The sequence below is a fragment of the Corella eumyota genome, chromosome 7 (assembly GCF_963082875.1).
Source record: "Corella eumyota chromosome 7, kaCorEumy4.1, whole genome shotgun sequence".
NCBI lineage: Eukaryota > Metazoa > Chordata > Ascidiacea > Phlebobranchia > Corellidae > Corella > Corella eumyota.
In genome coordinates, this window is record NC_137496.1 from 374,152 (window position 1) to 390,656 (window position 16,505).

Genomic DNA, 16,505 nt, shown 5'->3' on the forward strand with positions numbered 1-16,505 from the left:
TTTTACGAATATAAAAACTAAGGTTACTTTAGATATATCTATATCGAAAACTTATTGAAATGAATATTCAAAATGGGCTGTCCATTAGCAGTTTACTTAATTGCTTCACGTTAAAACATTAGTCATTACGCTTGTTTATATTGCATAACTATATGTCTAAATTTAGATTTTAATTACAGTTAATATAACAGAACTTATTTAACACTATAACCATTACGATTTTTATTGCGTCTACTTTAATATATGTAGAAGTCATTTACAGATTAAATACACTACTATATAAAAAAAAATCTTATGTAGGCTTATTATATATCGTAATGCCTTTTTCTGTACTCCATAAACATTTTATAAGCGATAAATAACATTAATATAAATTAATCAATATTCTATGGGGTAAATCCTGGTTGTACTAGATTTGTTTATTTAACGACTCGGTGTGTGAAGCATTCGAAAAAAATCTATTAATACAAAAAATTTAATATTTGATTTTACTTTACGGTTAAATTTTGTAATATGAGTTGTTGTTCGCATTTGAACGAATCTTCTTCATGAATATTTTATTTAATCATCAGTTTTTCGAAGGCATGAATAGAATAAGCCTAATGAAAATTACCATGAACCTTAAACTTGAGAATTGATCTTTTAACAATGGTAAAGAAATAATTTAAAATGTATTTGTTTATTGTTTTACAATCTTGTTCTTTCTGTTGTGGTTTTATATTAATTAACACAAGTTTTTTGAAACACAGGTTATTATCTTAGATTTTTTTTTATTTTTTATTATATAAATATAACAACAATAATTTCTTGTTTATTAATAATTTGAAGCCAAGCAGAGTTAAATGAAATTATTTTTAATTTAATTTAAATTTTTATATTGGGGATAAACAAAAAATAAGATTTCTATAGTGGTAAAAATAATGTATACAAACTCTCACTTATGACGTCACATTCATGAATTGTTATATTTCGCGATCGATGTCGTTAGCAGTTAAATTCTAAGAATTTGTGGAAAAACCCCTCTTTCCTTTCTTGTAATAGAAAATAAACATAATTCTAAGCTTAGAAAGTCGATAATATTAGTTTGAAACTTTCTTAACCATTACCCTTTCACTTTAGATTTAGTTAAATTAATTTATTTATAAAATGGAGGACAGACAGAAGTTACAACCAACATTTTCAGCTTTTAATAATACACTGGAGAATGTATCATGTGGTTGTGTCATGCATCGTTTTAAAGGATACAAAACTAAAAGGGTGACAAACAAATTTGTTTTTGAATTTATCAAATTTTGTAAATTTTTTGAAATAATAAATTTTATTTACACTTTTGCTTACTTAATATTGTAGTAATTTTAAGTAAATCCTAGTTAAAAGGTCATAAGTTTAGTTCTCATATAATTGTTTTTTGGTATTTGCTTAGAATTGTAAATATTATTACGTTTTAAAGTTTTTACTTTTTGATCATAATTAACACTAATTAATTAATTAAATTAATTATAATTTAGAGATGGGGTCAGTTAAGATTGGAAATGAGAGAAAATACAGGTTAGATATTTCTTATATTTATTTTTCTACACATTTCAGTGTTTTTATTAACCAAGAAAAATATATGTATCCAAGTGATTTAATGTTGCAATATAAAAATAAATTTGAATTAAATGAATCATATATTTATTTTTAGAATATGATATTTGTGCCTCTAGTAATGTTATTGTAATCTATATTTGGAAAGCTATTTATGTCACAAAATTTTTGCTATTTATAGAGTAACGATGATTAGGATTTGTTTTGTGGTTTTTACAATAATTTATAGAAAATTATCTTTATTTAAAATTTGTGTACAGCTCGATGCATTCTTCGTTTATTTAAACATGATGCTTGGTCAACGAAAGAAAATAGCGGAAAAGAACCGAAACTCAAGTTTGAATTTCAATTTACAAAGCAAGATTTCTGTGGGATAGAAAGTGGGGATCGAGTAAATAAAGATGGGACAAGAAAGTAAGTAATTCCACATGGAATATTTATATTTTGTAACTGTAATGTTTCCTGTAAAAATTATTACCAGGATTTAATTAAAAAATTAGCCCATATATATATATATATAAACTTTTTTCAACTTAAAAATGTAAAGTTTAAACTGTCCTCCTTCTTTTTATTTTACGAACACTATTTTAAATTTATTTTTAGGTATGTTTGTATAATCCTTAAAGAAAGTCATCTAATATTAGAAGATGCTGTTATAACTGCAGTTGGGATCAATCATAATGTCTTAGGGACTTGGTCTCAGTCCATTTCTAATGCGATGGGGTTTGGTAAATTTGTTTAGATTTTTAATTATAAAATGTTGGGAAAATTTTAAAATAATTTCGAAAAAGTATTAGGTAGAAATTTAAAAATATTAATTTATTTCTTCTTTGTTTAAATCTTTAAGATTTTCCATTCTATTAACATTCCTAAATATATATTTTAAATAATTTACAACAATCAATAAGTGTTATTCAATATTATTATAACCCTTTAGGCTATATTAATGTCAAAATTTTGTCTTTTACATTTTAATGAAATTTCTTGTATACAAAACAAACAAAAATTAAGATTTCAATTTCTTTCGTTACTTTCGATTATTTTCAATTTTACGGTTGTGTTAAGATTTAGGAAAGATATTTTACACATTATCTGTAAATTTAAAAGTTCTGATGGCTATAAAATATTTATTGTCGTGATCATAATTTAAAATTGACGACTAATTTATTTATTTTACTTCCTGTTATTAATATAATTAAAAACTTATTTATTTTTATAGTAAGTCGATGGAAAATAGTTGAAAATAATCCAAAGTTGGCGAACAAAACATGTTATCTCCACGTTGGAGCAGAAAATATTTGTGAATGTCACAGTTTGGAGGACAAAACACGAGACAATCGACGTTGTGAGTTTGGAAGTTACAAGTTAATAATATTACTTGAAGCTTTTCAAAGTTTAATTCTTAGGGATGGTATGCAAATGATATTAATGTAGGTCTTAAGTTTGATTTTAACTGTTTGCATTAAACCTCCAATAAGTAAAAACATTAATAAATAACCAATTGCACTGAGTCAATCTGGGCTTTCTGTAACTAAACTTGGTCTAAATTATAATGTTTCTTAAGTCTTATCAACCACTTCATATTTAAAGGTTTAGTTTTACGTTCTTGGAAATCCTGTGACCTTCAAAATGTAAAAGAAAATGTGATAACAAACGACAACAAATCCTTTACTGAAATCACTTTTCAACCACAATCTGAACCAGGTTTATGTTCTTTAATTTCACTTAAACAAAAACATCTTTTAAATGTCGACAACAAGGTTTAATTAAAATGATTAAATTCAAGGTACAACGAAAGTAAGTTTAATGGTGGAGGGAAATCCAGGCTTGCGGCAAATCATCAACAAAATCAAGAATAACCAAAGCAGACAGAAATCAACTGTTACCATATGCCAGGAATATGATGGTAATATTCATTTATTTTAAATTGATCTTTCATTTATTTATTGAATGCATGGTTGTAATGTAGAATTTGTCTTAAGTGGCCGCTGTGTAGTTTAAACAAGCTAGTACAAAAGAGGCAACCACAGTTTCCCTTAACACATTGTTTTTGCAATTACATTTATTTACATTTGTTTTTATTTTTAGATTTAAAACCTTCCCCCAACTTAGTAAGAATACCGAGACAAAATAATTCCAAGGGATTTAAAGACAAAATTTCTAAATCTTTGAGTTCAAAGTCTTCCAATAAAGGTAAACCATTCACATTTGTTAAAATACTGGAATAAAATGTAATTAGAGTTTAAAAATTTCATATTCGTAGTTACTAAAAGTTTATGTTAAAATTATTTTGCAGATGATTTAAATATGCTCCCGGCAAATAAAAGAGAAACAAATCATGCTGGGAATCATTACATTGATCGAATGGCCCCCAAACTAAATGGGGTTTCCTCTCATAGCCCCTATTATAATGTCACAAACGGGGACTCACCCAAATGTATCGAAACAGATGAGCAGCCACATTGTAGTCACATTGTTGATTTGCCCCCCCTAGTGACGCGGCAAGGAGTTGATTTTGGGTCAGATCGTAATTTTGTTGTTCCCCCGCTCGGATTTCAAGATCAGCCACAAACTTCTTCGGTAAGAAGAATGAAAATTTAAATCAAAAAATAAAATTTGTTTAATATTTGCTTTTGTAAGTTTTTTGTAAAGGAAAACTAAATTTTTTTTGATATTTTTAGCGAAAAACTCCACCTCCAATTTCCCGGGGTTCACCTCGCAATTTCACCCCCTCACCCCATCGAAGTGACTCCCTAGACAGCCTCAAAAAGGGGCCGGGACTTCGCACACAGATGAGTTGTGACTCAGATTACCAAACCGATGAATTTGCAAACTTCACGGGCAGTGATTTTAACAGCCAGTATATTAACCTGCAAGCTAATCCTGGATTTTTTCAACATCATTCTCTGCCAAGGGTTTCTTCAACCCCAGCTACACAAAATGTATGTTGGAATTTATATGAAGATACTTTATCATAATTAAAAAACTTCTAATTAATAATCGAAACTTTTTTCCAGGTTTATCGCAACATATCAGCTGATCACGACCCTCCTCCAGCAGTGCCAGCGAGGGACGACGGTCTTTATGTTAACCTCCACCAATCATCAACGAGTTTAAACTCACAACAAGATCAGTTAATCCCCCCACCCAGACCACCTAGGTGAGTTATTCTTGATGTGATAACGCCAACTTTGTCGCCATAACCTAACTTAATTCAAGATATCTTTGTTGTTAATATAAGAGTGAAAAACTTAAAATATTCTTTGAAATTAATTTTAGACCAATCAGCATGGAGGTTCCACCCCCCATTCCAGCTCCCCCGTTACCACGCCGACCAAGTAGTGAGAATGAACGACCGAGGTAACTTTGTTTTTTGTGTTCAATTTTCCGATCTTAGTAAAAAGTTTTACCCATTTCGGTATGCATTAATAATTATGTAGATAAAGTTTCAATTAAGTCCCAAATTTTAATTAGAATGTTGAATAATGTTACAGACCACTTGATAGAATCGAACAAGCCATCCAAGATGGAACTTTGCCTCCCCTTCCCACTGAACAACAAACCTTACAAGCTTATGAGAACAGCATGAATGTAAGTTTGTCCTTTTATCTTTCATATTAGATTGATGATTTGATTGTAGAGAGTATATTTCACCACTCTTGGCCTAATCTTGGAATGGGATCTTAATCAATAAATAAATTGCTCTTGGACCTGATTTTTAAGATGCTAGATGTTTTTTTAGGACCCAAAATTTGGATGCAAATTTTGTAATACATTCTTTCCCAGGTTTGCCCTAATTCAAATTGACAACCTTGAAATAGAATTATTTTCCACATGAACTAACTTGAAGTTCTTGAATCCCATTTAAATAAATCCTTTTATCTTAAAATTGCCCGTTTACTAATATTAGTTTTTGAAATCTTAGTAATTCAAGACTAAGTCCGGATCTTTAAATAAGCATGACCTTAAATTACATTATAATTTATGTCTGTTATGTAATATACATTTTTATTTAAATGCAATGGTGTAGACTTCAATTTCTACCATATAAGTTAGGTCATGAATATTAGATTAAATATAACAGATGAACTAAAATATTTTAATGACAAACTTTTCTTATTTTTTAGTTTGACTCAAGTATTAATGAAGTATTACAGGGAACTCACTGGGAGGATACGAGAGAGCGGTGGTTGAATCTTCCACATTCAACTTATATTAGTATCGCACTGGGCTTGGAGAAACATGGGGTTACTGTCGGGAATTGGAGGACATTGGGGGAAAGATTGGGTAAATATCTTTTAATTATAACTGTGAAAATTAATTATAAGGACCAGTCGCTGCTGCATGTTTTACAGTCATACAAGTTGTAGTAACATGGTTGCAACCAGCTACTGAATTGTGCCTGCGATGATTTATTTACAAACCACAAATACTTTTACATATATAAATCTTCCACACTGCTTTATTATATAAAGATGATTTTTTTGTTTAGATTTAACTTTTGCCAACATTCAAAAGTTGGAAGGCCTAACTCGAAGTCATTCAAATTTGCGACCCCTTTTAGTTGTTTTGCTTCACTGGAGTCGAACCCAGTCACCCATGCCTTTCACTCTTGCTAACTTTCGACAACTTTTAATCGATATTGAGAGACCTGACCTTGCCGAACTAATAGAGGACACAAGCAAAAATGATTCTGATAACTAGAGAGTAAATTTTTTGTTAAATGCACGAGTTTGTAGGAAAGTATTTTTTGTTAGCAACAAATTTAAGTCAATTTTAATAAAGAGCAAATTATTTGTAAATCACATTTTTTCGAGCTCATCAGGAAAATATTTAAGTGTTTTTTTTTTGGTGATTTTTTAGGGTAATTTTGATTTTGTACTTTAAAGTTGATATTTCTTTTGTATTTTAATGTAACTACCATTATTCATTTACCTAAATTTGAGAAGTGTTGTATCCCGAATGGTTAATGATTTCTTTCTTGCCAATTTATTTATAAAAAAACATTCCTAAAAACCTTTTTACAAATTAGTATTAAGTACATTTTAAATTCTGTTTATAGTTTCATGTAATACAAATATGTGCCTTTCGAATAATATTTCATATCATTTACATTCTAACTTTCATTTCTGATACAACTGTATTACTTTTGGTGGGATTTTTAATCTAAGATTACAACCTAATATTGCAGTTTTAATAATTTAAACTTTTAAGATGTTTTTATGCAGTAAAATCCCGCACTTATAAAAATTGCACAATCTTTTTTACCTTTCTTTCGTTTACACAATTATTGATATCTAGTTTTCAGCAATATTTTAAAACAATCATGAAATTAACTAACTGTTGATATTTATTGCATTATTAAACTTTCACTTCATGAATTTTGGTTTCCTTTTAATTTAAATTTAGGTGGGTTTAACTTTATAAGAGGATAATGTTTAGTACTATTTTTTTTTTGTATATATCTTTATCCTCGATAAGGGGAAGTCGATTGCGCGACTTAAACATAGAGTAACATAAGTTACTCCGACCCAGTCTCGCGTTGCCTGTGGCAGTTTGGGATATTATAGATTATAATTGCCCTATAACTATGCTGCTGATTAAGTGCTGGCTCAGCAGAAGTTTATACCCTTTTAAATCGCCTTACCCAAGGGCGCTACAGCATGAGGTCAGTGGGGATTGAACCCACGACCTCATGTGTGGTGTAGCAAGTGTTTTTACCACTACACCATGCTGCTGCATTAGGACTGGTGTTAAAACAATCTTTTAAAATTGGAGATTATATGTAAGAGGGTCAAAATTCTGAAGTTTGGAGGTATGGGTTTTTTATGTCATAGATTTTTTGGTGGATAATAAGTGACGTCATTAAAAATAGAATCCACGCTCCGGCGTAAATCCGCGTTCTGCTAATGCGCTCCGTGTTTGTCATAGAACCCACATTCCTAATGTGTAGGTTATGTAAATACAACTTTGTTGTTAGTTACTTTATTGTTTTGTTTTAGCATTTTTTATTCATTTTCTGTGTCTCCTATGAAATTCAAGGTAAAAATATTAATTTTATTATTGTTTAGTGCAAATAAGGTTAAAAAATGATCGATATTCTCGTATTTTCCTTGGTAACAATTTGTTTACTTTTAACAACATTCAACTATTTATTTAAACGTCCAAATTACAACAAATTAAAAAATCAAACCGTTCTAATAACTGGTGCAAGCTCTGGACTGGGTAAAGCTTTGGCATTTAAGTTTTACCAGAAGAAATGCAAAGTAATTTTATGTGCACGGAATATAGAAGCTTTGCGAGAAATTCAAAATAAAATAAACGCTCAAGAGGATAAAGTTGAAGTTTATAAACTTGACGTAACTGATTTAAAAAATATTGAAGATGTGGTCCAAGAAATTCATTCCACCAATCAGCAAATCGATATTTTGGTCAATAATGCCGGAATCAGTCATCGTGGCGACATTATGACATCACAAATTGATGTTTTCAGAAAAGTTATGGATGTGAACTTCTTCGGTCAGGTTGCCATGACGAAAGCAGTGCTTCCAAATATGATTAAAATGGGGCATGGATTAATTGTTGGGATAGGAAGTGTACAGGTGACTCTTTTAAATGATTTAGTTTTAAAAAGACTTTTTTTAATTCTTATGTTAAATTGTTTGAGCCTAATAAGTATAATGTTTTTGTAGAATGTGCTAATGTTTATTAAAAACTGGTAATTTATTAGATTAAATATTTTTTTTAGGCTAAAATTGCGATCCCATTCCGAGCACCGTACACATCTTCTAAACATGCCAGCCAAGCTTTTTATGATTCATTAAGACCTGAAGTTTTTAAACATGGGGTGGATGTTCTTACTATTAATCCTGGTTACATTCAAACCAACATCTCACAAAATGCACTAACTGGTAAGATATTAAAACTTTTTAATGTTTGTAATATTGAAATTTTTTAAAGTTTTATTAAAACTGGTTTTATTGTGTAGGTGATGGATCAACTTATGGTAAAATGGATCCAAATACTTCAAATGGAATGAGCGTGGACGTTGCAGCTGATAAAGTGATTGAAGCTATTTGTTTCAACCAGAAAGATGTTTTAATTGCACCTTTCCACCACAAATTAGCTGTTCTTATCAGAGTTTTGTGTCCTAGTTTGTTCTTTTGGATCATGAGAAAAAGGACAAATAAGAGCAGTGGTTAAAGCAACTAACATTAGACATTGTCCTGTGGTTATTAATTTGATTCCATCTGATGACATTTTTTTAATTATTACAACTTGATTTTTAGACTATTTTTAATCATAATCAGTATGTGATTTTATTGGGTACAATTTATTATTCTAACATTATACATAGTTTATTTAATTTTTGTTGTTAAAGATTTTTTATGCAATGTTATAAAATCATGATATCTTTCTAATTTTTTAAGTTTTCCTGCAGATTTTAAGTTAAATATTTTATAAAATTGAATTAAAATGGATCCTATGTTCATGGCTTTAAGTTATTTTAAGCGGAGGAAGTTTGAAGAATGTGTCACTCTCTGTTCACAAATTCTTGAAAAAAATCCATATGATCAGGTAGTTTAACTTTATTGTTAAATTTATTATTTACTATAGTTGCTAAAACCAAGAAATGTGAATTAAACTATGTACCTTAGGCATTAGAAATTAAAATATAAATATAGAAAGTTTAACCAAATTATTGTACATGATTTATAAGTTCATATTCACAGGCAGCGTGGGCATTAAAAGCTCGAGGTTTGACGGAGCAAGTTTACATCGATGAAGTGGAGGCGGATGTTGTGGGAATCGCCGAGCTCACCTTGGATGACTCAGCAGTTGCTCAACTATCAAGTAAATTTAACATTAAGATTTGTGTGAATCCCAAGTTTAGTTTTTATTTCAAATAATGTTTTCAGGACCAGGGACAAGTTTAAAAGTTGTGTCAACGTCCGGTGGACCAAGTCAGTCTGTTCGACCTGTATCACAAGCTGGCCGACCTCTCAGCGGATTTGTCAGACCTGGCAAGTGAATTTATTTTGATTTATCTTTAGTTGGCAAAACCTAGGCCGCTTTTACAATAGTGTATATTTAAATTCAAATATTAACTTTCAGGAACACAATCAGAAAGACCTGGTACAATGGACCAAGCTTTAAGAACTCCGCGAACTTCACACACAGCTCGACCAGTGACTAGTGCCAGTGGAAGATTTGTCAGACTTGGAACTGTAAGTTAAACTTCTACTGTTTTAATTCCCATTGCTGGCATATGTTTATTGTGTACAGTTAGAATAACGTATAAGAAATCTGAGGTCCTGGGCTAAGTGTTTACAAAGTTTATATTATTCAGGCTTCCATGCTTTCCAATCCTGATGGACCTTTTATAAACCTTTCAAGATTGAACTACAGCAAGTATGCAGCTAAACCTCATCTTGCGAAGGTTAATTTAAACTAAATTGATGAAGTATACTAATTTGCTGTATGACTTTATCTATTTTGTTAATAAACAAGCAATTCTGACTTTTTTTAGGTTTTATTCGAGTATATTCTACATCATGAAAACGATGTTAGAAATGTAAGTTGTACTCTAAATTATTTATATATTTTAAGATTTATTTTCTCCTGTTAATATTATAAAGTTTTGTAATTATTTAGGCTTTAGAGTTAGCTGCTTTAGCAACAGAGAATGCCCAATATATAGACTGGTATTGGAAAGTCCAACTTGGAAAATGCTACCACAGGTAACTGGTTTAACTTTACAACCATAGAATTTGTTGTTTTAATATTAATTAAATTGTTTAGATTAGGAATGTATAGAGATGCTGAAAGACAATTCAAATCTGCATTAAAACAACAAGTCATGTTGGATACTGTTCTCTTACTGGGGAAGGTACGAACTAAATTCTTCAAAATAAATATAAGTTTTAATTTTTAATTTTACATTTTTCAGGTTTACCAAAGTTTGGATCAACCTCTACAAGCAATAGCAACTTACAATCAAGGTTTGGAGAAATTTCCGGAGGATAATAGTTTGTTGGTGTCCATTGCAAGAATTTATGACGGTAATTAAAATTTAATTTATTTTATAAATGGCCTCAAAGAATTGATAATGTTTATAGCTCTACCGTGTTAATTACTTTATGTTGAGGATATATTGAAATGTTTGATATATATTCTAGGTATGAACATGGTGGAAAAAAGTTCAATATTCTACAAGGAAGTCTTAAAAGTTGATGCGGTCAACGTGGAAGCGATTGCTTCGATTGCAGCAAATTATTTTTATGAAGATCAACCTGAAATATCGATTCGATTATACAGGTAATCATAAATTTCAAGTTGTATGTTGTAAAAGTTTGTTTTTAGATTATAATTTAAAAGGAAGTTTTATTAACCCCGGCCCAGTCTTGAGCCATACCAGTTAATATGATATATATACATAGGATCACTTTAAAATTAGTGTTTTAGGTATCAAAATATGTTCAACTTCTAACAACTTTTATATAATTTTAGGAGGTTGTTGCAGATGGGAGTTTATAATGTGGAGTTGTTTAACAATCTCGCTATCAGTTGCTTCTATGCACAACAACATGATATGACATTGAAGTGTTTTGAGAGAGCAATAAGCATCGCAGATGATGAGAATCTAGCTGATGTTTGGTACAACATCTCCCATGTTGCACTGGTAAGCAAATGCTTTGCTATTTTGTGAAAAAAAAAACACTTTTAATGTCAAATTTTGTTTTCATCTACAGGGCATAGGTGACAAAAATCTAGCGTACCAGTGTCTTCGTTTAACAATAGCCACAGACAATGGTCATTGTGAAGCGTACAATAATCTAGCTGTGTTAGAACTCCAACGCGGAGACATTGAAAAGTCAAAATCCCTGCTTCGTTCAGCAAGTGAATTAAACCCAAAAATGTACGAGGCTCATTTTAATCAAGCTCTGCTCTCCGAAAGCGTAAGTTTTTTATATTTAAAACATTTAAAATTGTTAAAACTTAGTAATTAAATTATTTACTTGTTTCCAGCTTGGAAATTTACAAACAAGTTATTCTTCTGCTTTAAAATCTGTTGAGGTTTTTCCTGATCACGTTGACTCAAAAAATCTACTTAAAAAGCTAAAACAACATTTCATTAGTCTTTAAATTGTGATTCTTTTTTTCCATTAGTCCTAGTTTTAATTACCGCTATGGTATATTATCAAGTGTAGAAATATTTTTTGTAAGCATAGCATAATTACTGTTTGGTACTGGCAGGTTTGAATCCAAGTGCTGGCATTGTGCTTTGTTTTGTATTTTTGTAGATTTGTTTTACATTTAATAGTTTTAATTTCTTCATGTTTCGTTCTGTGATTTTTATATTTTCTATCACTGTGCAAAATAAATGTAATTGTAAATTTTTTAAGTATTTAAAGCTAAATATAAAGAAGCAGTTTATTTTATATTGCTTGCTTTCTAAGGTCTGGTACCAGTTTAAACATGTAACACATTTTACAGGCTACAGGCCTTTATGTTTAGTTACTACTGTAACCCATTTATAGGGTTTTTAATTGGTTGTTTTTAGAATAAAATGTTATAACTTAGACTTGAACAAGTTAGATTGCTAACTGTTATTATGTGGGAATACTATAATTTCAAAACGACAAATAATAACTTAATAAACATTATTTCAAAGTTGTTAAACACTATTTTAAATTTGTTAATAGCCCAAAGTTTATAAAAAATTAACGTAATTTGAAAATGTGGTGTTTAGGAAAAAAATGCAGGTAATACAAAATGGCAGTGTCATCATTTTTGTTGCACGTGGTAACCTTGACAACCGCAGACACTTGTAGATTATCGTAAGCTAGGTACTAGTATGTTTTTGTAGTTAATAGCTCTTTTAGATCATCTGCCTGTAAACTATCTCAGTAAACGCTGAAATGTCCAGCAAGCTTCCAGTATTAATTAACCACAGCGATTTTTATACTGAAGACGTGCTAAAGTGCATTAAAGAAACAATTAGAAAGAAGAGCAGCCTTATAAGTCAGTGTTTTTGCTAGGCTACATAGTCAGTTTTAAGTAAATCAGCTGGTAGTTGTTTTAGATACTTGGCAGACATATTTCGCGTAAGCAGTCTAACATTATTTTTTTAAAACTAATCAACAAGTTAAAAATCACGCAATTAAACTAAATGAAATATTTTAAAGTTGCAAAGGCAGCCTGTGCCTGTTCAATGAAAATTAGTTTACAGTCCAGGCTATCTAATTAAGGTTGCTAAAGACAATAAGGTTTTCAATCTAAAACCCTTTTTTTATGTTTAGACAAAACATATGATGGAGCTAAGACTTTCTCAAGAGATGAGAAAACATTTTTAACTTGTATTGAGGATGAGGATTTAGCTTGGAAAGAAAGATTTGAGCGCAGACAAAAGAATCTTACTCAGGGATTCTTTGCTGATAAGACGAAACCTTATCAATCTGTTGGAGTTGTTTACTTGGAGGCTGGGGATCTTGTTATTAACTCAATTACTGATGATCTCAAGTCAAAGGTCTTGTGCATAATTTTTATTTTTTTGTGTTAATTCTTTGGTTTAGTTCTAAGTTGTACTAGGTACAGATAGTTTAAAGGCTTCAATGTACCAGCAATGGAAATTAAACCTAAGTCTTCCACTTATTGCACAGCTGTCTGCTCACAAAATGTAATTTTTTAATATTTTTCAGATCATTCGAAGACCTCGACATTATGTTGATCCATGGCAGAGAAAGCAGCCCAGAAAAATAGTTCAACAACCCAAGAAATTTACTTTTAATGTTCCTGGTAGCAACAGATTATCCCCTTCTGAAGCTACTGCTGGTTACACTGCTATTAAAGATCGCTTGAATGAAATTAATATGATGAAAAGAGGGGTCCAAGCTGAACAAAGCTTAACTGGACACTTGTACCAAAAGGTAAACAATTAATTTAAATCTAGAACAAAGTGTAAAGTCTGTTAAACTAGTAAAATAAAAAGACAATAAAGAAACAAAGAAACTATATATAAATGTCTTAAGAGAATGGAAATGAAAAATGCTCTGAACAAAAAAGACGATCTACAAATGAATATTCCCTACAAGGACAACTTGAAAATTGTTCGAACAATTGGAAAAATTATGGGCTGTGTTAAAACTAGAGGTGAGAATCTTGTTTATTTTAAAAACTTTTTGTAAAAAGATTTATGCTTAAATTTTTAAATAAAACAATTTTTTTACAGATCAGGAATCAATTAAGAAAGCAACTCCTGGTTTAGCAAGTCAAACAATACGAGTTGTAAGGAAAATTGGAATGAAGAAGTTGGAAACAAGATTAGCGAGCGACATCCCTGAGCTGGAAGATAAAGAGGAAATGTTTAAGAAGTTTGTAAAGTTTAATATATATAATTGTATGTCTATTTTACCCCTAACTTGATATAGAATTGTCACTGCTAGCTTAATAGAAACGGGCAAAGGAATGATGTAACAAAATAATATTTGTGTATATTAAGATGGAGGAAACAGAACAAAAGAGCTTACCTGGTATCCAAGTTACAATGCATTAACACAATATTGTGTGCATTGTATAATATGAAAGGGAAACAAATAAGACAAAGTGTAAGTTTTGGTATTTATTATTCAAAATAATTGATACTGCATTGTTGCCAGCAGGAATCAAACTTGTAATTGTGTCACAACATTTACAATTAAATATTTCTTTCAAGAATTCACTTTCGAGCAAGGTGATGAAGGATTTGATGAGAAGTGATATTATGATGGACAATTATGGGAAACCAGTTTCATGGTTAGTTCAACTTAAAAGTAGTTTGTTTAATTTATAACCACTTGTGAACTTGCAGGAAAGTTCAACACAACATTGGTGATGAAGTTGGAAATCATGCAAGTCCACCTGGGACTCCAGTAAATATTTCTTTGTTTTTTTTCGATAAGTTTGTTTGTTCTGCGATGATTGAAGACGAAATATTGAGTTTATTTTTTAATCAAATGAGTAACTTTACAACTTAACCATAGAGCTACTTATTGTTAACTAATGGTTACAGGAAACTTCAATAAATCCACTTTCCAAGTCTTGTACAGTCAGCCAACTACACAGGAAAAGAATGTCAAGCATATCTTTTGCAACTTCCAGAAAGTAAGTTATTTCAACTTTTATTAGAGCTATTTTTAATATTATCATACATTAAAGTAATTTTTTACAGCCTAAACTGGGTCACTCCACAAATTAAATCTTTACAAGTACTTGTAAATGTTTATAATTTTGTTTCTGTTTAATAAATTTACATCTATGTGCCCAGACCAAGACTCATTCAACTGGCCTCCAAGTTAGCGAACAAAAATTCTGAGGCACCTGGACCTCGTATTGAAACGTGGGAGGATCTTTTAAATGCAGGAGAGAAAACCAAAAGTACGACCCCAACCAGAAATTATATCACTGGCTCTCCAGCCAGTAAATTTGTGCCCAAACTAAAGTAAGATTTTTTGTTAAATATTTTGCTTGTTAAAAAGTACTCCTAATAGCTTTTAATCAATATCATTATAGTCTCTTTTTTAAAACCTTTAACCCTAAAAGAGTCCTCTAAACTGACAAACAAACTCTTTTATTTTAGCAGACGACGAAATACCTCAGTCATGGGCAACCAATCAGTTTTACCTGAGAATCAACCGCCGTGGTTCACAATCAACCAAACTGAGAAAATTATCCAAGAGAGACGAAGAGTTGCTCTCAAAGGGAAGTAAGCTCTAAATATTTATTTGATTTATATTAAAACTGAATTAAAATAAGTTTGTTTTTTTATTTTATTTTAGTTCTAATAAAAGAACAGCAGAAGATATATTGAATGACATCAGACAAGACTTTGCCAAGTTGCAAAGAAAACTTTCTAAGGAAATTACTGAAGAACTACAAAAAAATAGAAGGTTGGATATTCTTTAAATACAAATTTGGTTAAAGTAAACTGAAGTCATTGATTTTGATCTCAGCTGTAGCCATGTCCTTGAGTAATTATTAAAGACCAGTTAATCACAAAGTTATTTGACAACTTATACCAACAAGTTAATATTATATCAAGTTTGTAACACTAACTTAAGACCGAGCCTGAAATAAAAGCAGTTACACTAAGGTAGCCTTCTAATGTTAGGAATTAATTTATTTTATAGTGAGGAAAATAAGATAGTTCAGTACAAGTTTCAAGCCATCAGCCTTGGTGTAATCATCCATTCAAGTCTTGAGAAGATGAGAAGTGAGGCAAAAGCTAGAACCAAGGAAAGGAAAGATAGCTCAAGCCGGCCACTCAAATGGTAAGCACAAAATTTTATGTTGATTTTTTTTTAAATGTTTTTTTCTTAGGTATATTGACTTGAAAGCAAATGTTGAGAAGGAAACCAAGAACAAAGATGAGGAAATAAATCGGATTTTAGAGAAAATAGCAAGGTTTAAATACGAAGATGAAAACTGTGTTTTATTCGCAAAAGTTAGTTTAATTTATTTAAATAACATTTAGACTTATGGTTATTAGTTTAATTCTTACTGCTGGCATGTTGTATATTTTTGGTTAAGATCTGAGTTTTTGGGTTTAATACTTTCTACGGACTTTCTGTAACATCTTTGTGTTATACTTAAACCCAAGTATTCTAGTTTAAAGTATTTAAAAGTTTAAAATTTACTTCTTAAACGCATGAATATTTTTATTGTTTTTAGGAGAAATTATGCTTATTAGTAATGTCAATGCCCGCCGATAAATTGCTAACCATTGGTATGTTGGATGCTATGTTGTTTGTACTTGATAAAATCTTCCTTGCTGGTCCTGAGTTGCTGGATTTTTGGTTGTTGGCTCGAAAGTTTGGCGCTATAGCCGCTGTGCTAAAATGTAACAAAAAAAATATTTGCAAATAAAGATTTATTAGCTG

The 16,505-nt window shown here is 30.5% G+C and overlaps 4 protein-coding genes across 5 annotated transcripts; all 4 read left to right on the plus strand.

The window, feature by feature from the left end:
• The first annotated feature begins 1,120 nt into the window (after positions 1-1,120).
• On the plus strand, positions 1,121-6,813 carry LOC145759922 (uncharacterized). 2 transcript variants are annotated; one of them, XM_082573774.1, is made up of 15 exons: positions 1,121-1,257; positions 1,509-1,548; positions 1,848-2,001; positions 2,191-2,315; positions 2,807-2,998; positions 3,178-3,291; positions 3,374-3,493; positions 3,676-3,780; positions 3,884-4,167; positions 4,269-4,529; positions 4,605-4,747; positions 4,867-4,947; positions 5,082-5,178; positions 5,715-5,874; positions 6,080-6,813. In XM_082573774.1, exons 1-15 carry the CDS (start codon positions 1,147-1,149, stop codon positions 6,289-6,291), a joined length of 2,199 nt encoding a protein of 732 aa, XP_082429900.1. In that variant the 5' UTR covers positions 1,121-1,146; the 3' UTR covers positions 6,292-6,813. The 2 variants fall into 2 exon arrangements, with proteins under 2 accessions (XP_082429900.1, XP_082429901.1); XM_082573775.1 differs by having other exon boundaries at positions 2,807-2,932; positions 6,080-6,811.
• An 816-nt stretch (positions 6,814-7,629) lies between these two features.
• LOC145759924 (dehydrogenase/reductase SDR family protein 7-like) lies at positions 7,630-9,029 on the plus strand. The gene is made up of 3 exons (XM_082573778.1): positions 7,630-8,189; positions 8,336-8,498; positions 8,576-9,029. Exons 1-3 carry the CDS (start codon positions 7,677-7,679, stop codon positions 8,788-8,790), a joined length of 891 nt encoding a protein of 296 aa, XP_082429904.1. The 5' UTR covers positions 7,630-7,676; the 3' UTR covers positions 8,791-9,029.
• On the plus strand, positions 9,029-12,004 carry LOC145759923 (tetratricopeptide repeat protein 8-like). The gene is made up of 13 exons (XM_082573777.1): positions 9,029-9,165; positions 9,321-9,441; positions 9,507-9,611; positions 9,703-9,815; positions 9,938-10,027; positions 10,118-10,162; positions 10,243-10,328; positions 10,390-10,477; positions 10,538-10,649; positions 10,767-10,905; positions 11,098-11,269; positions 11,340-11,546; positions 11,617-12,004. The coding sequence occupies exons 1-13, from the start codon at positions 9,064-9,066 to the stop codon at positions 11,731-11,733; spliced, it is 1,497 nt and encodes a 498-aa protein (XP_082429903.1). The 5' UTR covers positions 9,029-9,063; the 3' UTR covers positions 11,734-12,004.
• Positions 12,005-12,509: 505 nt separating this feature from the next.
• On the plus strand, positions 12,510-16,491 carry LOC145759542 (uncharacterized). The gene is made up of 15 exons (XM_082573387.1): positions 12,510-12,612; positions 12,891-13,117; positions 13,290-13,517; positions 13,620-13,751; positions 13,825-13,961; positions 14,090-14,195; positions 14,303-14,382; positions 14,438-14,498; positions 14,639-14,730; positions 14,894-15,067; positions 15,206-15,331; positions 15,405-15,515; positions 15,756-15,896; positions 15,946-16,069; positions 16,297-16,491. The coding sequence occupies exons 1-15, from the start codon at positions 12,510-12,512 to the stop codon at positions 16,489-16,491; spliced, it is 2,037 nt and encodes a 678-aa protein (XP_082429513.1).
• The last annotated feature ends 14 nt before the right edge of the window (positions 16,492-16,505 follow it).

Coding starts and splice junctions, on each gene's coding strand:
- LOC145759922 (XM_082573774.1), top strand. CDS start 1,147: ATGGAGGACAGACAGAAGTTACAACCAACATTTTCAGCTTTTAATAAT. Junction 4,530..4,604: donor CAACCCCAGCTACACAAAAT/GTATGTTGGAAT, acceptor ACTTTTTTCCAG/GTTTATCGCAACATATCAGC. Junction 4,948..5,081: donor AGTGAGAATGAACGACCGAG/GTAACTTTGTTT, acceptor ATAATGTTACAG/ACCACTTGATAGAATCGAAC.
- LOC145759924 (XM_082573778.1), top strand. CDS start 7,677: ATGATCGATATTCTCGTATTTTCCTTGGTAACAATTTGTTTACTTTTA. Junction 8,190..8,335: donor TTGGGATAGGAAGTGTACAG/GTGACTCTTTTA, acceptor TATTTTTTTTAG/GCTAAAATTGCGATCCCATT. Junction 8,499..8,575: donor CTCACAAAATGCACTAACTG/GTAAGATATTAA, acceptor TTTATTGTGTAG/GTGATGGATCAACTTATGGT.
- LOC145759923 (XM_082573777.1), top strand. CDS start 9,064: ATGGATCCTATGTTCATGGCTTTAAGTTATTTTAAGCGGAGGAAGTTT. Junction 10,650..10,766: donor CATTGCAAGAATTTATGACG/GTAATTAAAATT, acceptor TATATATTCTAG/GTATGAACATGGTGGAAAAA. Junction 11,270..11,339: donor ACATCTCCCATGTTGCACTG/GTAAGCAAATGC, acceptor TTTCATCTACAG/GGCATAGGTGACAAAAATCT.
- LOC145759542 (XM_082573387.1), top strand. CDS start 12,510: ATGTCCAGCAAGCTTCCAGTATTAATTAACCACAGCGATTTTTATACT. Junction 14,731..14,893: donor TCTTTTGCAACTTCCAGAAA/GTAAGTTATTTC, acceptor CTATGTGCCCAG/ACCAAGACTCATTCAACTGG. Junction 15,897..15,945: donor TCAAGCCGGCCACTCAAATG/GTAAGCACAAAA, acceptor TTTTTTTCTTAG/GTATATTGACTTGAAAGCAA.